This window comes from Leuciscus leuciscus (genome assembly GCF_965113295.1).
Source record: "Leuciscus leuciscus genome assembly, chromosome: 18".
Taxonomy (NCBI): domain Eukaryota; kingdom Metazoa; phylum Chordata; class Actinopteri; order Cypriniformes; family Leuciscidae; genus Leuciscus; species Leuciscus leuciscus.
In genome coordinates, this window is record NC_138742.1 from 9469680 (window position 1) to 9497508 (window position 27829).

At 36.3% G+C, this 27829-nt stretch overlaps 5 protein-coding genes across 6 annotated transcripts in view; 1 reads left to right on the forward strand and 4 right to left on the reverse strand.

Annotated features, from left to right (window-relative positions):
- Nucleotides 1-27829, reverse strand: part of hoxc10a (homeobox C10a) — a 62782-nt gene that overhangs the window by 8259 nt on the left and 26694 nt on the right. For both annotated transcript variants that reach the window (XM_082146235.1, XM_082146236.1), the window contains exon 3: nucleotides 10374-10425. The gene's annotated coding sequence lies outside the window, so the exon portion shown is untranslated. The remainder of the gene's footprint in view (nucleotides 1-10373; nucleotides 10426-27829) is intronic.
- Nucleotides 1021-27784, reverse strand: hoxc4a (homeobox C4a). The gene is made up of 3 exons (XM_082146271.1): nucleotides 26996-27784; nucleotides 6221-10425; nucleotides 1021-5694 (listed from the first exon to the last, which is right to left on the reverse strand). Exons 2-3 carry the CDS (start codon nucleotides 6651-6653, stop codon nucleotides 5333-5335), a joined length of 795 nt encoding a protein of 264 aa, XP_082002397.1. The 5' UTR covers nucleotides 6654-10425; nucleotides 26996-27784; the 3' UTR covers nucleotides 1021-5332.
- On the reverse strand, nucleotides 10637-18389 carry hoxc5a (homeobox C5a). Its single transcript, XM_082146281.1, has 2 exons — nucleotides 17586-18389; nucleotides 10637-16719 (listed from the first exon to the last, which is right to left on the reverse strand). Exons 1-2 carry the CDS (start codon nucleotides 18070-18072, stop codon nucleotides 16505-16507), a joined length of 702 nt encoding a protein of 233 aa, XP_082002407.1. The 5' UTR covers nucleotides 18073-18389; the 3' UTR covers nucleotides 10637-16504.
- hoxc6a (homeobox C6a) lies at nucleotides 18586-26989 on the reverse strand. The gene is made up of 2 exons (XM_082146280.1): nucleotides 21044-26989; nucleotides 18586-20429 (listed from the first exon to the last, which is right to left on the reverse strand). Exons 1-2 carry the CDS (start codon nucleotides 21444-21446, stop codon nucleotides 20125-20127), a joined length of 708 nt encoding a protein of 235 aa, XP_082002406.1. The 5' UTR covers nucleotides 21447-26989; the 3' UTR covers nucleotides 18586-20124.
- LOC309481339 (tubulin alpha chain) overlaps nucleotides 25090-27829 on the forward strand; it is a 267267-nt gene continuing 264527 nt past the window's right edge. The window contains exon 1 of the mRNA XM_082146234.1: nucleotides 25090-25100. The gene's annotated coding sequence lies outside the window, so the exon portion shown is untranslated. The remainder of the gene's footprint in view (nucleotides 25101-27829) is intronic.

Here is a 27829-nt window from a genome sequence, read left to right on the forward strand (position 1 = left end):
TTATTCTTCACTTTCTGAGGAGTTGTTTCTGGGCGGTTGCTCGAAAGCAGATCTGACGTGCAATGCAAGTACTTTAAAAATAAAGTCTGTTCCCCGAAAGCTTCGTTACCTTGATGCGTAAAAAAGTTATTAGATTAACGAGAACATAAAAACACTCGTAGAACATGCAAGGTAATAAATAAAACTCCATTCCGTAGTTTACAGGAAAAACTACTGACACAGTAAAATAATGTGCATTACTGTGCAACTTCAAACACTTCAGTCAATATAAAACAATATTAAAAGCATGAACAATTGTAACTAGTATTCAGAAGAGAATTCCTCCCGTTGCATAGCCCTAAACCTAATTATATCGGTCTATAGACGACAAATTATTAGACAGGCTAATGAAGCTATTTCTGATAACGCGCTTGGTAAAAGCGCGTTTCTGCAGAGAGGTGATGATCTTCGTGCTCTTCCTGCTTGTCTCTCCCTCCTCTTCTTCCAACAAGGGCAGGTTCAAAAGCCTAAACACAACAGTTTTTGTGCAGTGTGGCACTACTAGTATTGCAGGGCAAAACCCTCAATCATCTTTTTGATTTATGAACGTATAAAGAAATGCCCACCTCCCTATACGGTACTGTTCACATCAGTGCGGATGAGGCCGTGGCTGTCCAACCTTCTATGATTTTTATGGTTAACAAATATAGTTTAATAGTTTATCCACTCGCATCTGGTACAAGGCTCACATTAATTTAATTATATACTTACAATTATAACTGAATTATTTACTTAATAGACTTATATTTAAAATTATTGAAGGAATTATATATGTAGGCTATATAGGCATATATATACATATATATATATATATATATATATATATGTGTGTGTGTGTGTGTATATATATATATATATATATATATATATATATATATGTGTGTGTGTGTGTGTGTGTGTGTGTGTGTATGTATGTATATATATATATAATGTGTATATGTATATATATATATATAATTTATGTGTGTGTGTGTATATATATGTATGTGTGTGTGTGTGTGTGTGTGTGTGTGTGTGTGTGTGTGTGTGTAAACATAATAATTTCCCTATAAATAATATTAAATTATTTTATTTATAAGCATGTTTTAATAATAAATTCTGTATTTTTTCGTAACTTACAGCTATACAGGACAACTTTTTTTCTTTTCTTTTTTGCAGTAGGCCTATTGTCACATCGTAAATTTGTAATTTAACGCTGTATTTAAATTTATTTTATAACAAACGACCTCTGTGCTGGTTTTGGAAACGGTACAAACCATCATTAAATAATGTAGGCTACGACATAAGCTAAGACGATCTTTAGAGAGTGATTTAAACTATTGGAAAACAAGGCTTAGTGCAAATGCTGGCGCCGTGTTGTTCATCCTGCATAAATTAAGTTATTGGGATCAATGATGAGCTATTGCAGAAAGCCCATTGTTGTTACAACTATCGATGCATTTCTCAAATGACGAATATTGTGGGAAAATATGTCTATTATAATACTGTCTCAACAACTTTTCTAACTGTTTAGAAAAGTTAGCATGTTTGTGATTATTTTCACTTGCCACTTAATTAGATATCTTATTTATTAGCAACTAAAATATGATTGTAAGCATTGCAGCACAGAACAGTAGTTTGTCTGAAGATACCTTTTTCATCAAATACATTAAAAATTATTAACCTAAAAGATAAAATTATAAATGTTTCTCTGCAACTTTGCCCCGAATAGCCAACGCTCGTCAAAGTTTTGTTTTAGTTCATCTAATTAATTAATCTAATGGTTAACTGAATGGTTTAATTGAAGTAAAAATAATAATAATATTTAATACGACTGAATCAACCTCACTAAATTCGGTTGCACCGAGTAGGGTCAGTAATTTTAAGGGTCAGATTATAAAGAGGTGCAACTATACGTTTCTCTTTTTACAGGACTGTAAGTATAGCTAATACATATTTATACATGCAGAATTTGTATGGAAGTTTATTGGCTGGCAAGAAGTCACGTGCAATGATTTCCTATAGACTACGTGTCTCCTGAACAATACAGTTTGTTTGTTTGTTTATAGTTTAGTACAACATAAGTTAGACGTGACATTTTTTTCTCCTTTTCTTTTTGCGTGCATAACAGAAAAACTGCTTTACATCTTCCGTTTAATGTCAGACATCCGAGCAGCAAAGTCAGTCCGTCAGGAGTAGCGCTCCCCTCTGAGAAAAGTCTGTTTGTCTCATGAAACAGGTTTGTTTTGTATTTTAAAAGTTGTCATCAGTTTGGATGTCACAAAACCTGAAATTAAGTTGACAGTCAATAAATAAGCTATTTCAAGCACTTTTCCGAGATATTGATTTCACATTGTCTTAACTGTTAAGAAGCAAAAAAGTTTTTCCCCCATTTAGGTAAACGGTAAACATTACGGACCAGCACAACGCTATCTCACGACCAATTCGTACGAGTGATTCAAAGGTGGCTAATTCGTACGAATTCGTACGATTAGTAGCCGAATTCGTAGCTGAATTCGTACGAATAGTCTAAACCCACGTGATGGGTAGGTTTAGGGGCGGGGTCAGGGGCAGGTCATTCGTACGAATTCTTACGAATTGGGAGACTCGTAAAAGATGTACGATGTAGCAAAAATCGTACGAGTGAGGTCGTATGAATTCGATCACTACACTAACAGTTCGAAAAAGAAAAAGTTACAAGGTCGCACGCTACAGAAGAGCCTTGTCCCAGAGTTCACCGATCTCGTAGGTCATATGGTGCAAAGCAACAAAGGAGAAACACATTCAGATGTCCTTCTTCTATTGCCACATCAATATAACCAAAAACCCACAATGAAAGCAAGAGCACCGGTGGAACCCCAGGAAGCCTGTGAGGGTGCACACAGAAGGTACACGTTGAGAGAGCCAGTGGGGTCAAGGGGTGGGAGAGGTCGGCCGACCCGGCTGAAATGAAACTAATGGGACAGAAAATGTGTCCGCAAATTGAACTCGACTTTTCTTAGTTGCCAAAAACTTCAATAAAGTATCTTTTCAGCCTCGCGACATGGAGGCGACAGCATCTCGAAAGAGGCTGCCGGGATGCTACAATTTAGTCGTGCACATTCATTTCTCTCATAGGCTAATGGTCTCTGAATGCAGTTCTGCACCTACTCTTTTCAAGTGACTTCCAAAGTCACGGCCAGGCTGAGACGACGGCCAGTGCCTTTTTCCCATTTAGGTTTGGACAAACTATCCGCTGAAACATATTTTGCAGTGACGCTATTGTGCACTATTTAGTTCCTGTACAACTTAATACATTAGAAGTACAATTGACTATTGCTACCGGACTTGATTGATGGTCTAAAATGGCTCACTCCTTTGTGCTTCTCAGCCCCCCACTTAGCTAGCCGTTGTGTAATCTTCATTCAAGTCATGCCGATTTACAATTAATCAAACACATTCCTTATTTTCTGTACGTTATTTTTGAGAGTTTATTTCAATAGACACGCTAAGTGTTTAATGTTTAAATTTTAATATATTCTTGTGCATTTGAAAAAATACAAAAACATCATAATAGAATTAAAACCAATTTGCACGCGGGAGCGTTCTATGCCGCATTGTAAATGGCAAGCCCACAGCGTGCAGATTTTGGTCCTCTGTGCGATGACGTTGCTTCGAACAGGATCTAGCGCCACTTTTTAAAAATAACAATATGGCACACAAAGAGGAGTGGCTTGATTCAGAACTTTCAAAAACAGAGGTACTAAGGTTATATTTCACCACATGCAAATTGCTTCATTCATTGCATTTAAAAAAATAAAATAATAATAATATGGACATAACCGATTTCACAGCCTTTGTCTCTTTACATTTGCCTTTTTACACATTTATCCCATAACACGTATTTTTGCAATGTGTTTATAAAGCTGATTCGTTTCATTCTCTATTGCATCTGAATATATCAAAATTAATTTGCATTTATTTAAAATAATAACGACTGCAAATTAGATTTGATTTAAACTCAGCTAAACTAACAAAAAAAAATAAAATAAAAAATAGACCATAACATTTTCGACCTATTTTCACGTTCTGAATATCATCCATTTTTTTTTACTGTTAGTTTACCTAAAATAAAACGAATTGGTTGAATTTGCTTGTCAGCTTGAAAACGCTTGAAATTAATATAGCGGAAAGAAACATAAGCAGTGCTGGACATTTTTGAATACTGGAATTGATTTTCAGAGACATTTTCTGCCATGTTGAAAACAGTAATGAATCTTCTGGAATGAGGAGCGATAAGGTCCCTTCTGAAAAGGCCCGAGTTATGTGCCTCGTTAATCGAAGAGGTGAGAAAGTGATGTGTACAGAACCCAAACTAACCCCTACACAACCCTCACCCCTCAAATATGAGAGATAGCATTGTAGATATTAGAGAAGGTATGGCAGAAATAAAATGCCTAATTAATTTCCTGCAATAAAGAATGCTGGAAACCCATTCGACACCATGGTGTATTTTTAAATGCACTGAAAACACGATTTCCCCTTTGGGCCTACATTTGACTTACTTGAAAGTTTGCATCCCCTGTTAAAAAAATATAAATAAAACTTTTCGCTATTTATGCGCGGAAATTTAATCTACATTGCATATTAATAAAAGTCAGCCACGCAAGTCTAGGTAAAACTAATAGACACTTACGTTTTATTGACCAATATAATTAGCACAAATACACTAAACTGGTTTTATTGCATCTCACAACAATCTGCTGTAAATAGCCTAAACACAACGCCATCACAACAAAACTAAATGATAATTTAAAATCTTAACCTTTCCATACGACAGATAACCCACAGCATGATTTACTTTAAAAGAAAACAAAGACGTTTAAGATATTTTTTTCTATCGATACCCACGATAGTGTTTTTCATTTACAGTACAAAAAAACGTACCAGCTCTCTCAAGTGAGAAATAAATAGATTCGTTGTGCACTTCACCTTGGCAGCTGGGCAAAAGAAAGGCCCACAAATAACATTTGAATAAAATGTCCATAACCTGCTTCGTCCAAAACATTTCTCTTAAAAAGAAAGAAAAGAAAATAAGAAAAACAAACAAACATCATATTGATTCAGTTTTTAGATAAATTAAACCCTGTTTCTCGTAAAAAATAATCCATAGGTATTCGCAATAATCCATGCTATATAACATGCATTTTATATAACTGTGGACTTAAAGGAACCCCCTTTACGCACAAGATACCTACGAAAACAAAATATATTATATTTTATAAATAATCAGTCATTTGATCTTCCCTTCTCTCCTCTCCTCGAAATAGTTCTCTTATAACCTTGTAATATCCTCGGCACGCTCGGGTCCGGAGAGGTCCTCGGAGGCTGATATGGTGTTAGTGGTGGAAGCTGCCGCCGCGGAGCTTGTGTTGGACCCGGAGGAAATGCCCGTGGAGGACGAGGATCTGACTTTGGTGTTTGGCAGCCTATGGTCTTTTTTCCACTTCATCCTGCGGTTCTGAAACCAAATTTTGATTTGCCTCTCCGAGAGGACCAAGGAATGAGCAATCTCGATACGTCTTCGCCGTGTTAAGTACCGATTATAGTGGAATTCCTTCTCCAATTCTAAGACTTGCTGGCGAGTGTAAGCAGTTCTAGACCGCTTGGGTTCCGCTCCATTGTAATTAGGGTTCACTGGAAAGAGGAGAAGCAAAGGGAAAGAAAGAATAGAATAGAAAAAGAGTAGAAAAGAAAAGAAGCAGCGAGGGAAGGATAGGGTAAACAAGCGTGTCTTTCATTGAGAAATGGTGGCGACAGAGGAAATGAGGGTGGGATGGATAAAACATCTTAAAGTTAGCTTTCTATAATAAGGCTAAAATCACATTGGACTCAGCACTGAATTATTAATGCAACATTATAAAGCTTAGTTTTTCCTCTGGTCCCAGATCTCCCTCACTCTCTCGCACACTCATAACAAGAGAAGCCACATGGTGATACGACTGCCCAGAGTATACCTCGGCTATAAAATTTATGGTGGGTGTAATTACCAATGCCTAGTCGTAAATCCGCCTCAATTGTGCCATTTCAAAGGCTTCTATCCTATCGTAGCAGAGGCTGGCCAGGGGATGAGTGTAAAAAGGAGTGAGGCAGACGGAGAGAGAGAGTTAGGATGAGGGGCGAGCTTTATAGTGCTTAAGAGAAATACACTCAAGTTGCCTACCGGTGCTGACGTGAATTTTCTTCATCCATGGGTACACAACGGGTTGTTTGGCAGAGGCTGAGCTGTTGGGATGCTCCGGGGTGGCTTGATTGCAGGCGGAGGATGCAGCCGGAGGGGTGGCAGGAGACAGGGGTAACGGTGGGGGCTCACATGAGGCAGGTTGCCCTTTTCCGAGCAGGTGCCCCGCGTGAGGAAGTCCATGTCCTCTTTGGGTATCAGGCTCAGGGATGCTTGGACAGTTAAACTGACGCTCCTGGTAGCTTGCCCGCGGAGGGTATAACTCCTGGTGGTGATGCTGGTAGCCACTCTCCCTTGCACGGCTGTAATATTCAGGGCTATGTTCGGGAATGTAGCTATTTTGCGAATATTCCTCGCAAGGAGGAAATTTCGGATCGATGTAGTTAGAGTCCATCAAATACGAGCTCATGATCATTAATTTCTGGAGTGGAAAATAATTTTTCTAGCTTTGTCGTTTTTCTGCTCCATAAAGCCCTCCTACTAGCGAGCAACCCTGTAAAGTTACTTTTACCACGTGATGCGATGGCCCAATGGCATGGGGCGATGTAGTCCCCGGATAAGGAACCACAGCTTTTGCAAATATACCTTCAATTTTCCGCCATTGTCCGCGAAGTCTCTCAGTCTCTCTATCCCTCTCTCTATCTTTCTCTCTCTCTCTCTCTCCCCCCTTTCTCTCTCTCTCTCTCTCTCTCTCTCTCTCTCTCTCTCTCTCTCTCTCTCTCTCTCACACACACGCATACACAATGGCCAAATCTTCTCGGATCATGCCATAGCACCTAGGGTTGTTTCTCAGTTAACTTGTGCATGTGCCGTTACCTATAAGAGTTTCACTAATTACTTTATGTAAATAATATTAATAATTATAAACTATTAGTTGTAAAATAAAAAATAAAAATAAGTAGGCCTAATTGCATTTAAACTTAGGTAACGGATCAAATGCAAATAATTACACAACATTACAATGCTTTTTTAACACGGCTTTTTATGACTAAACGTGTAGGGAAATATCTAGTAGTATAAGCATATTTTCACTAGCCTATCTCTTGAGAGCATTTATGCCAGTACAAAGGAAATTTCCAAGATACCTGGCATCTTCGTTATTATATAGAATTAATAGGCCTATTAGAACCAGATAAACCTACGTTAGAAATTCTATGTTTAGAGTTTATTTAGCCTATGATTCGAGGAACACAGGGAGAATGTATATGGTGGCAGAAAGCAAATTCTGTGTTTAATTAAGATATAAAGGCTTTAAATCAATCGTTTACATTGGATGGCATACAGCATATTTCCGTTTCTACAATTTTGGCTCAGTATGTTCATGTCTTGCTGTGGTAGTAGGGTACAATTTTTTCCAAACTCCTTATGGTAGTAACTAGTATGCACACAAGACTTTCATGCAAAGTCACGTGCCTCAGACCGAGACGAATACAAACCCAACTTGGCGTTCGTGGCTTTTACGTCGCCCATGTATTCCTGTAGAGACGTATTTGCGATTTTCATGTTTTGGACACAAATTCGGTTCTACAGGGTACATATAGACGACTACTGAGAGACCTTTCTTCTATTGGAAGTTTTAAAACAGAATTCAAAGTACAAAATAAGGCAGGTTAGGCTATGACCTCTTTACCATCTTAAACAGGGCTAAATCATTTTCTTGTTAGAAAGTTTGGTCAGAATTAATATCTAAGGTCAGAACTGGTATCTAGGAACAAAAATAATATTTATTTGTCATTACTGAAAAGATTAAACGCATAAAAGAAACCAATGTATTATTATTTTTTTATTACTTTAATTATTTATTTTTCCAATTGCTCGAAAGAGAATATGCAACACATTCGAAGTGATAACATTTAATCATTCAGTAGCCTATAGGCTAGTGAGACCAACATACTACATTTTTAATACAGATTTCGAAATGCTTTATGTATGTAGGCCTATGTTATCTATCTATCTATCTATCTATCTATCTATCTATCTATCTATCTATTAATTTATTGTTTGTTTGTTTGTTTGTTTGTTATAAAACTTAATGTATTAGCCTTTTCAATTAAATCACATATTCTCATGCACAACAAAACAAACCAATTGTTCCATTTAACGAAAATTATTTACGAAACAACAGAACTAATTTCAAAATAATTATTTTATTCGTTGAGATTAAATGTATTTTGACGTGTTCTGCCTTTTTCATGTTTTTCATATCACCCCTAAACACTCCAATAGTCTGAGTAAATTAAACATAGGACAGAAAAGAAAGAGTTGAGTGGGCATTAGAGGGACAAACAAGAAATAATTTTACTATCCAATCCTATTAAATCTCGAAAACATAGGAGCACCCACTTGAATATTCCGTCTCAAACATGTTGTGCACAAAGCGGACACGTGACAGCACTGATGAAAAATAAGTTTCTTTTGTTCCTTGCGGTTTATTGTGCACGTTATTACCATATGACCGCCCGGTAACCTGCAAGACCGTGCCCTGAATTTCTCTCTCCTGTTTAGCTATCTAAACGGGAACAGATACGAAATAAAAAAGGATATAAACTAAGCAAAGCAAAGTAAAAAAACAGTTAAGTAAAGACACAAAAACTTTTTAGAATTCATTTAGGCTATATATAGCCAAAGCTACAGAGCATATTTTCAAATCCAATTTTCAAACCACCAGAGAAAAATAAGATTTTCTCCCCTAAATATAACAAAACCAAACAAACAGACAGGACATAACTCTTTAACTAACAAAACCCCACGAAACAGCCGTTTGCCTTATCACAAGCCTTTTATTTTACTTCGAGACCCTGCAGATGTGATAGGGATTTTTAGTCCACCCCCACCAGCCTGAAAACGCCCCCATCCACCCACTCGGCACTGCTCAGTGTTGCGGACGCATTTTAATATTAGTTAGACAGCCTGACCCGCATTTCACCCCTCGCGTTCGACTCGTTCCAATAGTTCACTGCCAAGGAGTTATTGATGAGCGAAAAGCGATGAATTCCCTCTGCACATAAATGGCCCCAGATCCTGCACCAGCTCAATAACTAGTTATAATGTAGAGACTTCCAAAAAGCTATAACCGCCGGCGAATTTGCTTGATGATTCATTTGTTGGAGATTCCCCCCAGATAGATAGATAGATAGATAGATAGATAGATAGATAGATAGATAGATAGATAGATAGATAGATAGATAGATAGATAGATAGATAGATAGATAATGGTTGACTAGAAAATTGTGTAAAAAAGGTGGGATTTTGGATGGAAGAATATCTTAGCTGTCCATAACCAGGATCTATTGTTTGTATGCTTGAACGAATGACATTTTACGCCTAGGCCTATATGATATTTAATGTATGCCCTTTGCAGTAATTTGAAATTATTTCATTTTCGGGCTCATATTTCTTGCATTTAATATCGAATGAAACTGAGTTCAAGTGGCATACGCTGTTCCACAATATAAAAAGGACAAGGCCTTACTAATTTTTTCTTTTTCTTTTGCGCTCTTAAATATTTAACGTCAGATTGATTTATTTGTTTTATATACAACCCTTATATATATATATATATATATATATATATATATATATATTTTTTTTTTTTTTGCTGCCTATTTGCAGTATTGATAACATTTTTTAAAGGTGGGATCAATTTATGAGGTGTTTTTTTCGTACAGCTTATGTTTTCTTACATATTTTTTTATATGCTTTATATTAATTTATACTTTTATAACAATTATTTTAAAAATGCTTAAAACAGAGAGGTGAGCCGGGTTACACAATTCTGTATTTTAATGTATGTAGTTATTTTTTACTTTTTTAATAAATATAAAAAGATGCAGTTAGATTAAAGTGGACACATTGTTTATGCTATGCAAATAAAAAGAGTATTTATCTTTTAGGAAATAGTTTTTTTTCTTATATAGTCTATAGGCTGCTTTTTTTTTTAAATATAAAAAGAGCTTATTGGCTCACTAGCACAACAAACAGCTTTAGCACAAAACACTTCCTTGCCTTGAACATGTGTTGTAGTTGTTCGCCACTATTGTCAGGGAACACTGCCCTCTGTGTTTATACGCAGCGAAACAAGATGGGACAAGAATATTATAGGCAACTGGAACAAGAAAATAACGGTAAGACTTACCAGTGCAACGACGACGTCCTCCTTTCCTTCACGTTCATTATTCCCTCATGCGCTAAAAAGAAAGAAAGCAATTTAGAAAATAAAAATAAAAACTTATCTTCCCAGGTGTGTAAGGATAACCTATTTAACAATATAAAGTGTTTGATACATTTAAAACAATTGAATTCCTGTGAGGGAAATAATGCCAGTCTTTCAGTATCCTGAAAATCAATATCAATATCTGAATAAACATCTGTAAGTTTTTGTTTCTGTAATCAGTTAAGTTTATGTAATCAGTTAAAAGCTAAAAATATCAAATCATGCATGAAGCTTATAATAATCTGACAGCTGCATTTAAATTCAATGCAATATATTTACTGATAATTATGCTTTAATGTTTTTAGTACAACTTCTCTTTGTCTCTCATTGAGGTTGAACTGTCCAAAGGCATGATCCTTTAAAGTAGGACAAGGCTATGTATTTAGCACAGGTTATTTTCAGAACTATTTCCTTGATGAATGTAGTTATTTTTGCAACAATGGAGGACCTAAAATGAGTTCCTACTTGGCCAGGTTAACATGACAATTCAGGATTGTTTAAAAAAAATTATGTGATATGTTTGCTTCTTTCAGGTTTACAGCCTCACAGAGTTTAATTTAACAGTAGGCTATATGTAAATATGTGCATACTGGGAATTCACATGCAGTGTTGGACCATTGTTTGTCAGTGAGATGAATGGCAAAAAAATAAATAAACTGATTATTAACCTTAATACTGAAGCAGGGGGGGAAATATAAAAGTAATTTAATTAAATAATTGATGGTGATATCATATACACAGAAAGATAAACATAAACAGTTCTACAATTATCCATGCTCCACACTGGAAAACATCTAAACACTACGGTATCATTTCAAACAAATCTAAACTGTGTTTAAACCTGCATTAAAGTCAAAGCATTTTCTGTTAGACACTGTTGTTTCATTGTAGCAATGCAGTCCTTGTTGTCATGACCATCCGTTTTCTTAATAAATCATAATCATGACATTTATTAAGATATCCACCAGTCTAAATACCATTTGCTGTTTTGTTTTCTTTTTTTCATTCATTCATCTCATCCATTGCTGAACGAAGAAGAGTTTATCCACTTTGAGAATAAGGGTTCTGTCTTGGATTTTTAAAATGATTGTCCAAACAGGAACTTCTAACAGAATGTGGATTGTTAACAGAGGCTATTCCATCATTGAAAGCATTGCCTTGTTAAGTTATTCAATGGCATCATTTCCAACTCTGTGTCATTTGCTGGCTCTTTGGAGGAGAATTCTGCCATATTCCTTGTATGGCCAGTCAATTAGTAACCTGGTAAATGACAAAAGAATATGTTGAACCCCTGCACTCAGAAAGAAGAAAACAGAGGAATATAAAACTATTGCCCCCTATTGGCAGTTAATGTTTTTGACACTGTATTCAAAGACCTTTAATGATCAAATTAAAGGATGCACAGATGGGCTCACTAAAATAGTGAAGTTAAAATGATTCTTAATTATAAATGCCAACAACATTTGAATTTATTAAGTGTTTTCCATCAATAGGTACAACAATTGTTATTATTAAATCTCTTTAATAAGTGGACATTTACTGAAAGCGTTTCAATAACGAATGTGATGTTGGTTGTACCACAGTACACACCACATGACCAATTTATTCTGTGGTTCAAACTTGAGTGAATAAAACCTGCACCTGCTCTGAACCAAAAATGAGCCAACAGGAATCAGCTTCTGCTTTGATGTGATCAAAACTGTGGAGTACATTCATAAAATTATGTCATTGTCAGCTTTGTTGTTCTTCCAATAATAATGCACATAAATAATGAAGACATAAATAAACACAACATCATTTGAGAAAAGTAGCTGTGAAAAACAACTATATAAAAATTCTTGATTATAGTTTCTAGATGGAGTGAATTTTCTGATTTCTGGGATAAAGAATGGACATTGAAAATGAAAGAGATGAACAGCAATATCATTTTTTTGTTTTATTATATTTCTATTATATTTGATTTATTGTATAAAAATGGATTGTGTAATTGCATGACTGAAGTAAACTATTATTTCGAGTGCTGTGTAATGAGCACTCATGCATGTTTGTATAATTCACAACAGTAATTATTGATTACGGGCAATGGATTAGCCAGTGTTTATGTTGGACTATCACATAAGACTCACTTAGAACTTGTATAAGCATGTCAGCAGTTTACCAACTTAATACTAACTGGAGTTCTATCAAGTACATTCTTTTAAATTATACTGTTTTGATATCTGCTTAATCTGTCCTCCCACTGTTCTTTACAAAATAAAAAACAAACCAAAAAAAAAAGCATTTATTTAACAGTAAGCCTGGAGGAACGAACTTTGGCAAGCCATGGAATTTACAACTCAGTGATATTCGCAACCAGACACAGCCTTACAAGACAGAACCAATCAGCGAAATGGGTCTTTACACTTGTTTTCTTCAAACCACAAATTGCAGTGACTGAGCAAACTGTACAAAGCTGTTTTGTGAAATATTTGCAAAATCTGACATTATAACATCTCAGAGTAATGGCATGTTATGTTCTGTTCTGTTTTTTTTTTGTTTTTTTTTTGTTTTTTTTACTTTCTGCTGAAATAATGGCATTTGAAAAATGTTGTTTTAAAACAGACAGTTAAATTTGTAAAAAAAAAAAAAAAAAAAAATTATCAGTTAACTCTTTTCCTTAAACTATAAAAAATCATCACAATTACAGTTTGGGAGGTCAACAACCTTTAATCTTGTTTTTTCTTCATAATTATTTTTGGACACGTGTAACCTTTGCAAAGCAAAAGGGCCTGAGTTAGTTCCTAATGCCAAAACTGGGGCATTGGTTCTTTTCATTTGAAATAACTCTCAGAATATAACACAGGCCTTCACTAAATAAAAAACAGAGCAGTGTGACGATGGCAGTGGAGTTCCTGTTCAGCCAAGATCGCTGTGCACAGATTAAAGAGAACATTGTCGATGAACAGGGTCTTACTTATTCTGTTTCCAAGCACAACATCATAAAGTAAGATATGGCTTAAACTTTTCATACCATGATTATAATGGTCAAGTGGAGCCTCATCTGTCAAATAAAGACCACTGAATATCCGGTGTTGAAAACCGACAAATAACAGTGGTCAATTTTTTTTTATTTGCTTTGAATAAAATGTATACTTTTTATATGACTTTGAAGCATTTGGAGTCATTTCAGTTATGTTTTTTTGTTAAGTTAATCATGTGACTCTTCATCCACACTGCCCTGTACATGACCCCACCACACAACACCAAATCTTCTCTGCCCTGCACATGACCCCACATTATGTCCGATCTAAAGATATATGTTCTGCGCTCTCATCTGCAAACCAATACAAGATCACTTAGCTTCTCAGCCCTTCACCGTCACTTTTACCACAACATACACATCCTAGGGACAAACTAAGCATTTTTCACTAGTATTTTGATATACGCACATTCTGTGATTGGCTATAGTTACTACAACGCAAATACTTAAGTGAATATTAATTACGATCCAAGGCAAAGCTCTTCACACATGCACAATGCTTTTAAGATGCATACAATATGTTTTTGAATACATATGAGTCATGATTGACAGAATTAGATTTCAAGCTGCTGCCAGAACAATAATTCCATATCAACGCCAAATTAACAGTAATATACAAATGCACAAACGTTGAAATTGATCAAAACTGAACAGATGAGGACACATTTGCGCACCACTTGACACAATTTCTCCATGAACTATTGAATTACATCCTTGATTAATTCCCGTGGGTGTTGCGGAGGAAAGTACATATTTAATTAAAAAGAGGAAAACAAGATTATTAACTTACTGCAACCGCCTGGGATCCATTTGGGAGAGTCGAACTTCTACAGACCCTGACGCGAGTAACCCGCACTAACAGGCTCTAAGCCTTTCTCTCAGAGATAAGACTAGCCAACAGCTGCGATTACGGACAGTTAACATTATATATGATGTAAATATATTGAGGGTTTGTCAGGTCTTGCAGGCCATAAAACCCACTTTAATGACCCCACGTGCTCTTCCTGCACCACTCACTGGTCTTGCTTTGGGCAATTGGCATAAATAACCCTCAAAACTTCAAAATACGTGGCAAGAGAGCTAAAAAAAGAGGGGTTTGTGTAAAAAGCAACATAGTAACCACCGTAACTCGCAATGTGGTCAAGATAGCGAGTATAGAAATTGAAAGAAGCATGGAAATTTACATTGAATCTCCAATATAGGTGAGTGAGACGATTCTAAAATGAAGCACTATTGAAACAGTAGTATAAATTGACTATAGCTGACTGTTTTTATTTTCAGCTTAGTGTGTGTATATAATGTTAATTCAGAAACATGGAGATTAAAATGTTCGGTAGCATTTCAAATACATCGAGAGCGGCGAGAAGGCATGAATTAAGAAAAACTAGAGCCTATGTGAAGCTAAAGAACCTGAGTAGAACAAGCCAGTCGAAAATTAGCATTTTGTTCACACAGTCAACGCTCCTATGTCCTTTGTTTGACATGGGCCTGGACTATGTGATTTCTGCACATAAGGTGGCTAACATCATGTCTCATTTTCTAAATGGCAAGTTTCACTTGCCCTTTCACTTTAAACGTCTTAAATTATATGCTTTACACTTTCGTTTCATATTTCAAATGCATAAAAAAACGTACATTATAATTTAGTAGCACGCAGTATTTTATTAATGTGCAGACTATCTTATTGTTTTTAAGGGTTTTGTACACCAAAACGTCACTTTGAAATGTTTGTGTAAACTTCCGCCGATTTGTTAAAAAAGGAAACAGTTGTCAGTGTCTGATGGGTGAGAGGAAGTGCTGTAAAAGTTTATTGGGGTCATAAAGTTTTATGTGCCTCCGTTTAAGGGCTACTGTAAATAAGTGACCAGGGCGTTAAAGTTCAATCATGTCTCATCACTAGAAGTATACACATGCACACTTGGTCCTCGATTAATACACGAATATTTTTACCAAAATCATATTATTTCGCGCAGAACGTTTTCTTCTCTTAACCCTGCACAAGGTATCAAATGGGCCTTGAATGCAAAAAATGCATTTGTGTAAAGAAAGACTCATTATTTTTATTTTGTCAGACAAATAGGACATTCTTTACGTTTAATCGATTTTATTTACAATGATACCACATTGAAGGTTTTATTGGACACATACGGCTTTTAACCCAGAGCTGACAAAACTTTCTGATATGTTTAGCAATTTAATCTTGTTACTGTGATAATTAATTATTGACTGGAAAAGTATCGATGTGGCTTAACAATGAAACTTCGAAAACAAATGGTAAGAATAACAGAAGTAATGGATCATACAAATGCGGTTCACACAAAAGTAGGTCGTGTAGTTTGTTTGGTAAGAGAGGTATAAGCCACTCCTTACAGTACTTGCCTATATACTCAAGAGTAGAGTGTATAGAAAGAAATACCAAGGTGCCTGCCTGTAAAATTTGGCCAAAAAACATATTCAATTAAAGAGCAAAATGTTATGAACGCACAGTATTTCAACAGACATAATAATAGAGATAAAATTACCATTTGGCTGCTGGTTGACAGACAACATGATAGACAGGGTTTAATATGACACTACAGTTGTTGCATTATTACCATGGAGTGTGGTTTACTATAGCCTACTTGATGTATTTACGACAGAAAGTACAATGGATAAAAATACAAGTTCCATCAGAATTCAATATGCAAAGAGGAGACTGATCAATGTTCAAGCAAAGCACCACATTATTTGCACTTACATTGAAGTCAACGTAACTGGATGCAGGCCATGGTATATTATGTAGGTTATTGATACAAGTGGTTTTAGTAAATCATATTCAAATAAAGTTTAAGCTTATACATTATTCAAATAAGCATTTCCCGGGAGAGAGCACTATCAATAAATATCGAAAAAAATGGACATATTTACACAACAACATGATATTGTAGACAAATGAAAGACATTTACTGTTGTCAACAACAAAATCTAATCATTTGTTGTTTCAAGTTAACACTGCCTTTAAGGCTTTTTCAATTGAAGCCGTGCACCACATTATTTATAGTCCTCCTTTCACTTTCAACTTTGAGTCCTTCTTCCACTTCATGCGACGGTTCTGGAACCAAATTTTAATTTGCCGCTCGTTCAAGCAGAGGTTATTGGCAATCTCGATACGTCTGCGACGTGTGAGGTATCGGTTGAAATGGAACTCTTTCTCCAACTCCAGAGTCTGGTACCGGGTGTAACTGGTTCGTGACCTTTTACCGTCAGATTCTGAAGTGGCATCAGAAAGATATTGGGTTACCTATATGTAAAATTGTATCGACTGTCGTCCTCATGCATATTACTAGGAAATATATTTTCATAATCACTGATGAAGTTGCCACCAAACACAATCCATAAAATGAAAAATGGATACATCAAACATTATGAAATCCAAAATGAAAACAGTGGACAGGTGGTGTGTCGCTAATATTTATTTATTCTGAAATTAGAAAGTGTCATGCACAGAAATAACACAAACGTGATAAAAAAACAAACATAATAATCATAAATGTATGAAGGCCACGAGCTTCCTAACATGTCCTGACCCATGATATTGTAAGAGCTAAAGTTAAAAAAGCACTAAATAAATAAATACAAATAAAAAGACAATGCCTCACTGCTTAGAGGATCCAAATTGACATTATACTTTTGTACTTTGCTCTATTAGCTACTCCAGTGGTGCAGAGTGCAACTAACCGGAAACATAAGTAGTCTACTGCCAGATAATGTATGCGTATGCAAAGATTCTCTTGAAATTTCAGATTTCATGAATAACATGTAAACTCATGCTTAAAGCAAGAAATAATAAGTACATTTATATGTAATAATTTTTTTTGTTGCTTTTCTTTACCAATTATTTCTCCATAAATTTGACCAGAGATCACCTCTTCACAGAAACAGGACAGGTTTACGAGCAATAGATGCCTTTGTCATAAAATTTACGGCCGCTAGTTTTATTATTTCCTGCGTTTGGCCTATAAAACTCAAGAGGAAAAATATGGAGCGACAAAACGTAGGAAGGAGATGCAATGACGAGGATGAGATGCGTGCAGTTTCCCTCTCTCTTCCAAAACAAACTTTAAACGTAACTTTACCGTGGCTCATGTGTAGCTTTGTCATCCACGGATATATCTGCGGCTGCGACTGGTTCTGACGCTGAGTCGAGTTAGTTTGTTGCTTTATCGCTGAAGTAGTCTCCATTTTGATATCGTCTGTGCGGCTCTTGCCGCTGGGCTTCTCCATAACTTCCATATTCCCCTCGGCTTTTTGGCTCAACAGTCCGTGACTGAGGGGGTTGTACCCGTGAGTGCTTACAAAGCTACGAGAGCCCAGAGCTGAACAAGACTGTGTTCGCTGAACTGCTGCACTGGTCCTTGCACGGTCGCTTGTGTTTATCGCCTCCCGTTTCAAAGAGTTGGAGGGGATTTGAGAACTGAAGGATCCGCCGATATCAAGTCCTTCGTACGCGTAATTAGACTCGTGAAACTCAGAGTGAGCACCATAGTTGCCAAAAGTGTGCATTCTACAAGAGGAGGCGTCTTGCGTTTGCTTAGAAAAAGACTTTCCAACGTATGAGCTCATTCTATTTCCAAAACAATATAGGGACTTTAGAGAGAGAGTCACAAAAAGCACCCGATCGCAGCAGAGATTGAATCAGCTAATAAAGTATACATAAGTTGTTTAGAAGTTTTATTTGTTTATTGGACTTTATTTGTATTTCTAGAGGACGTTGGGCTTGTCCTATAAAAGAGCAGGATTTATAGGAGGAGGAAATCATTTCCTTTTTTTTCTTGATACGACGTGTAATGCCCAAATATGGAATGTTTAAATAGAATCACGTGCAGCTCCTGGGCCAGTCATAAATTGGCTTGATCCCCAGGAGGTTATTGATAGACAGTGAAACGTGTCCGATAACTTCTCGGTATGGAAATCATCTAAGGGTCTGGGCTAAAAAAGGGCGAGACCGTTAGACAAGAGCGTCATCTGGCGTCTAATACTGGACAAAGCGGCCACACACACACACACACACACACACACACACACACACACACACACACACACACACACACACACACACACACACACACACACTCACAAACAAGATACTATGCGATACGATGTTATGACAAATCAAATGTCAAGGCGATATATGGAGTAGCAACACGATTATCCATATTCTATATATGACAAATATGTGTTTCTCCTGTTTCACAGTAATGGTTTCTGATTGTTTCGTGTGTATGTTGCTTTTTTCTTGGGTGTTTGCGAAATTAATCCCCATTATGGTCATATATGTCTCTTAAATGCGTCAACGTAGCCTATGTGCATTTGTTGCAGCGGCTTCCCAAAAATAAATGTGATTTTTTATTTGATCGCAGAACTACTGGTTTAGCGTTGTGCCACTAGATGCAATGCAAATGTAGTTTTGTCAATCAAGCATTGCCGCTGAATAAGGCTTTATTTATTGAATGAAAAGTCTCTAAGTCGTCACGTAGTCTACTTTAATCATTAGGGATTAACAATAGCCTAATAGGTGGCATTATTCCATTCAGATAATTGGGCAGATTAAATTTGAGTTAAATGAAATACACTTTAACGATACATACACCAAACTCCAATGTAACCGTGAATTTAATTTGTTATTTGGATTCGAATTGCTCACAAACTCAAAAAGATATGTAGGCCGAAATAAATCGTTTTGAAATTCTTCAAAACGAACAAGTGTTTCAAGTCTTAAGTTTAGTCAACCCTTTATGAATGGTGAAGAGCGCAAGGCTGGAGTCAAAATAAAGACAATAAAGGTTTTTGTTTTCAAGAATTTTATTAAATAATACACAGTTTACACAAACAATATAATTGCGTACCAAGGTATATGTTTGTTTTCATATTGGTGTGATTCTCACTTTAAGACAAGTTTATATGCACACAACTACAAGTATGATGAAATGTATTTTTTGAAGTTCTCTCAATAGCTAATGTGCCAGTATACAGCGGCATTTTGAACAACAGAACACTGACGGGGCAAAAGCAATATAAAAAAAAAAAAAAAGGAAAAGGATAATAAAATGTAATAAGGATTTAGGTAGTATAGTTCATCCCGTCAGTGTTTGTTTCGTTGTACAAATATGCATCCACAAAGAAAACAAAAAAACAATGTGCATATTATAAGTTTCCTTCACTTCTGGAATGCTTAGGGTACAGTTTAGAGGCTTAATAGTTTGGGAGACATAGCCTACTTATCAAATTCGAATACATTTTCATCTAATGTAATTTTCTACTAGCCTATAGCAACATGATAGCTAATACTAGAACCACACAAACATTTCAGCTGTGGCATTGTCATCACGCAGCCAATAAAGAACTATTTCAGTACAAAGAGAAGTGAATAGCTTTATGGTGGATAACATGTGCGTCTTCCTCTCTCTTAATCTATCCATTTGTTTTCAACGTGTGTAAATGTTAGTGGCGTGGTGGTAGTAGAGCTTGTGTATGGTGTTCAGGTCGGAGGAGGAGGAGGAGGGGGCAGTCAAAAGGAATAGCAGAGTATACAGTCCATGCATTAATATTTGCAAATTCTCCGTTTAGGTAGTTACGTTGCAGTTAACAGGCGTTCGAGAACGAGAAATGGACTTCCTAATCTTTAATCTTTTTAACTTCCTCGGTTTCCTCCTCGGTCTCCTTCTCGGTGTCTTGAGGAGTACCCGTTGATTCGGTCCCCGGTACAGTAGAAGTTAGATTGGTCTCTTTCTTCCATTTCATGCGCCTATTCTGGAACCAGATCTTGATTTGACGCTCGGTTAGACACAGAGCGTTGGCGATCTCGATGCGTCTGCGTCTAGTTAAATACCGATTGAAGTGAAATTCTTTTTCCAGTTCCAAGGTTTGGTATCTGGAGTAAATCTGGCGACCTCTTCTTCTGTCTGACCCGTACCCAACTCCTGTTGTGGGAAAAAAGTGTAAATACATTTTTTTTTTAAAGAGTTTACACAGATCAATGCTTAATTGAATGCAAAATAAAACACACGTTTGGGATCCTGGTGGAATAATTCACTTAGAGCGATTTTTATTTATTTATTATATAAGGTAACTAATATAAAAATTTGACAAAAGAATGTAGCCTATATACGCAGCATTTAACCCATTATTACAGTCACAAAGCAAGGCGAAACTTGTTTCGAATTTCAGTGATTCTAAAACATTTCTTTCAACCAACTTTGCTACCGTGTGTTTTCAAACAGTACATCGGACAAGTTAAGTCACATTTTTAACATAGTAGTGCATGCTCTAAAAATGGTTCAAAATACACTTTTCGTTGGATAATTTTCTAACGCGCTCACACACTTATTGTACAAGTTTTTGAAATAATTTTGGCACTTGAGTATTAAAGGAGGTAGCCAAATGGGATTCCCCTCTCTGGAAAAGGGGGCTTTTATAGTCTGATGATTTAGTAGTGGTTTATGAGGCCATAAAATGTAGCTACTCTGTTGATAGGACGTATCGTAAAACAGACCAATTCCACCAGGGTATGTCCCAAGTCGCAGTAAAAACTCACCGCTGTGCGAGTTCATGCGCTGCATCCACGGGTAGATCTGAACGTTGTTTCCTTTCTGATCCTGTGTTCCTGCACGAGCTTGTTCCAGGCTGTACTCCTGGGCAACGTGGCTCTGCGCACTGAGTCCCATACTAGTTTGCCTGCAACTGGGAAGCACGTCCTTATCTTGAAGAAACACGTTAGATCCATACTCGTACGGTCCTCGACTTGATCCAAACACAACGTTATCTTGAGGTGAATAGAAAGGGGACGCATAAATCCGGTTTTGGGTCACTGTGGTGCCATAAGACGAAAAATGTCTGACTGAATCATATGCGGTCGTGTTCAGTGGCATGTTGGGCAAAACCTCTTGCCCACCAGATAAATGGCACGAGAGCGACGGGTTCGCGAAATACGAATTCATACCTTTCCTATCGCCCTCTCATCAACTCACCCTCCTATCTTATTTCCCCTCTCTTAATCTCACACTTTCTTTCTTTGTGCTATGGGGTCTGCTTCCTTCTGTCAGATACACACGTCTCCCGCCCGCTTTCCTAACTCTCTTTCAAATGAACTTCAGAAGGATTTCAATAATATTAATTTCCAGTCTCCGGTTAAGACGCGCAAAGCAAGTGTTATAGCCAAGGCTTGGCTCATGGAAGGACAATATGACAGCGTCACCTGACCACTTTCAGCCAATTGAATGCGCTGTGTACGAAGGAATATCGAGCTTGTAGCTTCTTATCCTTGTGGCTTCACTTGATAAAGTTTAAGTAAACACACACGCAAATACAGAATACGCACTCACACGAACAATTAATTACATCTTTTCGTGCATTAATCCGCGAGTTAATCTGTTAATCTTCTCCACGTGTATTGTGAAGATAAATCTAGAATTAGGCTACCCTGGAGAATCATGCATTTTACGAGCTAATTTTCATCTCAGTTAATTGCCTGAAATATGGGTTTTTACAGTTACTTACTGTCGCTGACGTACACCAAAATATCCTATATTTTTATATGTTTTACTATTGACAATACTACTATATTCATGTCTTCTTGGCGAAACAACTTTATTACTTAATTACAACTACTGTGTAGATGATATAACTAAAATTGTAGAAATTTAGAAATGTAGAAAGAAAATGACCAAGGGCTAATTGCCACACGGCGTATATACGCCGATTTTGTTTACCCTCCCTTTTAAGATGCATTTCACAATTTCATACAAAAAAATAAAAGTAACAGTGAATATGTCCACTGATACACATTTTATATCATATTAATAGACATTCACTGCATTGTCGTCAGTCACAAAGTGAAATTACCACACTATTCTTTTGTTATTCAGTAGATATTTCCCTATAACGTTTGTTTTCTCTATCTCTATTTCCTCGGGCTTTCATTGCGCTGAAGGGGAAACGTCTGTTCTTTTCCTTTCCCCATTTGTAATGTATTGATGATTTCAATGGTAAAAAGAAAATGAGTAAGGAGGGGGGAAGGGGCATCTTACTAAAGAATGCGTCAAACGCGCCTTGGTGCCATAAAAGTCACAAACCCAACTGAGGACTTCCAGCTCTGAAGCAATTACCCCTTTGAATGTATGGGGGCTGTGCAGCGAGTCTCTTATCTTGTGGACAGAAAGCTGCTAATTTTTTTTTTTTTTTTTTTTTGCATTTAACTTAATAGTGTATGCAGAATGATTATGAAAAAATAATAATGCCACGATACATTTTAAACTTAAGTAGGCCAACTCTGATGACTGTATTGATTTTATTTATAAGGATAAACTATATTTTTTCAGAATTTCTTAAAATGATCATATTTGCCAACGATCTGTTAAATAATACAAATATATCAGTTTTCCTTTATTAAATGCTTGCAGCCATATTAATGGAATGGTCAATTTATATATTATCATGTTCAAAGAATCAGTAGTGGGAAAAGTTTAACCGAATACTTAGGGTATGCTCCATGACCTTAATGCAGGCCACATGACGGGACGTGTGAGGCCAAAAACAGTGGTTTAGAAAGAGGTGCGCAAAACACGAGATTGACAGAATAGTAAAATTTACTTCCAGCCCGACAGTGAGAAAAGGCATTTAACAGCTATAAAACAGGCTAATCTGCTTAAAGATTGATTAAATGCATACAATTTTTCTTTGTATTCTAAAGTACCTATAAAATCGGGATAAATCAATATCAAGGATTCATGTTTTTGATGGGTTGTCTTATTTTGGACAATATTTGAGATCGACCAAATGTAACTCTATATCTCTGCTAGGAATGTCTACTAGGAATTTCTAAACTTCAATATGGTAAGTGCTATTTGATCAGTTTACGGCTACTGCATATGAATATGATTAATTATCTTCCGAAGCTAATTCATCGACGTTTATACCAATAATAATAATAATAATAACAATAGTAGTAGTAGTAGTGCAGTAGTAGTTTTAACCGGTCTGCAATAAAAGTAATAAAAACATGAATTACATGCCGCTAAGTTACAATAAATATATCTATATGGCAGTGTGTAACTTCACGTATTACTATGATTTAATTTATACAATATTACACCATGTATACTGTGGGGGAAAAAACTAATAAAAGTAATATATAACAGTAATAAAAAATATTTCTTGCGTGAAAAGCGTGTGCACACGTTTTAACATTTCATTTCTAGATTGTGGAAATTGAACAGTTGCCAATTCAAATATATGAAATCAAAAACAAAAATCACCACAATAATTATATTTTCAATTACAATTAAAAAAATATTTAAATTACCTTTGTATTAAACTAGTAGGCTATGCCACTGGATATCCTAAAATATTTAGAAACAGGAAAGCGCGATGCTGAAAACAAATCAGAGGTGCATTATTAATTCTTAAATGATTTCATTGTTTTCACTATAGGCTATCTTCCGACGTGTAGTTTGGCGGAATTGAGATCACATACTAAGTGTAGGTTGTATCTATATATCTGACTCTTTGATGTCCAATATTGCTCCAACGACTTTGAACTGAAAGCCTTTGATGGGGAGATTTTTCATATCGTGATCTATTTTACTGCATCAGTCTTGTGAATGAAGTAGCGAGTAAAACACACCACACTCAGTCTGCAGTTGGTATGTTGATGTGACTGGAGAGAAAGAGCTTTAAGTGTTTTATTGCAGCCCTTAAGACAAATCGCACGGTTGTGTTTTAGCGTTTGAAGAGGCAATAAATAGACATCCCGTTTGGCCTGTATTCTCTTTACACTCGACCAAACTACGCACTAAGGTCCGCCAAAATCGTCCTTACTTCCAATGCGTAATTTACGTGATATGATTATGATCTGGAAAAAGCAAGCTATGCACATCCTAACTGTGCTCGATAATGGCCTAGTCTGCACATTCTCCAAAGTTAAATGAATGTTATCATTGGCCTATTTATTTGTAACGGATGTTCACAATTGCAAATTCCAATGATGAGTCTTATAGCTTTCTTATCCAAGCCCAACTTTCCTACCCTGTCATCTATATGTCGATGTATCCATGCGAAAACAAAATCCATAATAGTAACGTGACAGCTGTAACAGAGCTCTCATGTGCAGCTAAGCACTTATAACAACACGCGACCCGAAGGGGCATTATGGTTTTTAACTAGCACAAGATAATTCTGTGAAATTTTGTGGCCGCATAATGACCTCCATGAATAAGGCGTTTTGAAGTAGAGCGAACTCATATTGCCCTGCGGTTCTTGTAAGGAAATGTTTGGAATTGAAAGTTCGCCTGGAATTTGTTTTCATTTTCGTGGCAACTGAATTATGCCTTCTATGATTCAAATTCAATAGCGGTGGCAGACACGAGATTGGCCCAAAGTTTACACAAATGATAGTCAAATGGCAATAAATGTGTCCATTTCAGAAACCTGTTTAGAACATTGCTATTAACACTAAGAATAACTGTAATACACAGATGAATAAATCTCGTGCACCTTCTATACGTACAGGCATAAGGATTAGTTAAATAGACTCCATTTTTAATGGCAAACAAAAGACAGTCATTATTCCGAGGCAAAGAGGAGACTCACAGTATAGAAGAACCCCGCCTTCCACTCGCGTTCTGTCTCTCACTTACACACAAATACACACATGCACATCGACGAACCATATGCGAGCCCACACACAAGCATTCTGCCTTACCAAATTTTCCAATCCTTTCATTTTGTTTTTGAAAATTAGTTCACGCAAACCTAACTCTATAAATCAGATTATCTGTTTCTGTATATAAAAAAATATATGTTCATACACACTTCTAATTTCACAAATAAACACAGCATAAGTAAAACTTTTGTTTTTAACAGTTCCATTACAAATGGCATGCATGTTTATAACAACTGGTTTTATTATTAACACTTTTTTTTTGTTTCCCCCAGTCCAGCCGCACATGTGGATTCCAAGAGGCCCATGACTGAAGGTCCCAGCTCTAGCTTTTTGGTCAGCGGAGTACCAACGGATTTTATTAACATGCTACCCCATGGTTATTATATTATCATGTTTGTCAATACTGTCTCATTACAACTATAAAACTAATAAAATAAAAATATTTTAAAAAAGAAAGTAAGAAAAGTAGTCGGACTGTTCCTATATTTGTTTTGAAATGACTTTATTATTTTAATAATTGAGTATTAATATGGATTGCTAAAAGCCACCATACACATAAAATAACATAGGCTATTATAAATATTTTAATTTGTTTTTTTTTACATTTTTATATTACTAATTAGCTAGCATATTAATATTAATCTGTATGATAATAAGGTTAGTAAAGCAATTGTATCAGTTTCCTTTCCCCATTTTTCTATCAAATAAACTTTTTACGCAGAAACACCAGCAAATGGCAGACATATTCCCACATAAAAAATTAAGATCTGAATTTTATGTGGGCAGTTGCCCTCACAGATTTTAGGCTCTGTATAATGCCTTGCATATGGAGCAGGCACAAGGTGGCAGTGTTGTTTGATTTAGTCTTCACGGAATGACAGTGTTGGATGATTGAACACGTGAGAGAGAGAGAGAGAGAGAGAGAGAGAGAGAGAGAGAGAGAGAGAGAGAGAGAGAGAGAGAGAGTTGTTGTTGATCCTGATCCCTAACAAATATTCAGATACGTCTGGAGTGTTTAATCAGTTGTTTGCTGTGTAACACAAGCCGTTTACGCTTTATGTGAATAGTTGAGTAAGTGTAAATGATTTTGTGAGCATAGTTATATAACACCCGTTTGTCATCAGACGGACACAACCAGAATTCATCAGTTTGGATACAAATGAACAATAGTTACATTGTAACCCTGTCTCTCAAAATATAACTCACTCATGAATATCTCACTCGTAAATAATTCACATTTTCCAGTGTAAATAATCACACATAACGAGGAATAGTAAAATGCAATCTAGAAAGAAAATATGACAAGAAGAGCTACCAATATAGCCCGATAAGTGTCACATAGTCACATTGAATTGGTTGAATATAGTAATTTTTGTAAAAGGCCTGACATTCTTTAGTCTAATTTGCACATTATAGTAAATCTATAGCTTACTATGAAGTCAAAAATGCAATTACATATATACCCGTATCAAATAACCACAATCAAACACATAACCTGACAAAGCATGTATAAAGTAAACGCATTAACTCCAAACCACACCCGCTTGGACAACTTAACTAAACTTAAAAATGTTCATTTTCGCCGAGACAATTAATAATCAACAATAGTACCAGAAAGCAACAACACAAGTCATTTGTCAATGAGGCTGTGCGTTCACAATCCATACAGTATTAGAGGAAACGACACAATACAAGCACATTTAGCTATGTTGCATGTCTCTCTTAAACATCCCATTTGACACGAATACAGTACTGTCAAATCACCATATATTGTGTAGCTACACGTCTGTAAGAAGCCAATAAGCAGCGTAGAATATGTTCACTTACCAGCGTTCGCTGTTGTCTGTGTGACGCACGTTCCATGGTGTTCGATAGCAGCACATCATAGGCAAACGCACTAGGATCTAGATCCCATTCTCCTGTACTTTTAAAAACATTACTCTTTCGAGGTGAAATGATCATATTTACGCACGCTAAACCCCTCATGCTCCAGCTTACAGTGCTGTTTTCCTCTAGGGGATCAGATGGGTAGAAAGGAGACTGGGGAGGCGGCGACGTCAGTCATTGCTAGCGATGAAACAGACGAGACAAGATGGTGTTATATTATCTGCGTTTTAAAAATCCGCCTCAGATGTTGAATAAACAGAAAACGGGAAAAATGTCTGGTGCTAAGATCATTTCAACACCACAGCGAGCTCGCAAGTCGATAGATGGGGATATCCAGTGGAAGACAACAGCACAAAGTTCATGTTCATAGAGTGAGCACCACGTGGTCTGACGCAACCAATGACCGCGTGTATTCAGTCGTAAACTTTTATTACTTAGCTGTAAATTCCCCCTCTAAACAACTAGGAATGTGTTACGTTTCACCCTCTCTCAAAGATCGCATTTCCCATTTTCTTCCTTCTTTTTCCCTTTTTTTTGTTTTTTTTTGTTGGCTAAGTTGATGGCACTGAGAAACCAGTTTTATATTCGTCATATAACATGAAGAACCAAGTGAAAGTCCAATTAGTCCAGTACTATTAAAAGCTTAATGATCACATTAAAATTTTTCGAATCTGGGTATAATGAAAATTGTAAAACAGGATAAATAAGCTATAATGGGCAAACATGTATTAGGTGTCTGTTTATAACCATGTGCAAGCCCTATTTTGTTCATCA

Excerpts from the sequence above, each read along its gene's own strand:
- hoxc4a (XM_082146271.1), bottom strand. The coding sequence starts at position 6,653 with ATGATCATGAGCTCGTATTTGATGGACTCTAACTACATCGATCCGAAA. Across the intron at positions 5,695-6,220 it reads GAAAATTCACGTCAGCACCG|TGAACCCTAATTACAATGGA; the intron begins GTAGGCAACTTG and ends TCCTCTTTCCAG.
- hoxc5a (XM_082146281.1), bottom strand. The coding sequence starts at position 18,072 with ATGAGCTCATACGTTGGAAAGTCTTTTTCTAAGCAAACGCAAGACGCC. Across the intron at positions 16,720-17,585 it reads AAAGCTACACATGAGCCACG|AATCTGACGGTAAAAGGTCA; the intron begins GTAAAGTTACGT and ends ATGCCACTTCAG.
- hoxc6a (XM_082146280.1), bottom strand. The coding sequence starts at position 21,446 with ATGAATTCGTATTTCGCGAACCCGTCGCTCTCGTGCCATTTATCTGGT. Across the intron at positions 20,430-21,043 it reads GCGCATGAACTCGCACAGCG|GAGTTGGGTACGGGTCAGAC; the intron begins GTGAGTTTTTAC and ends TTCCCACAACAG.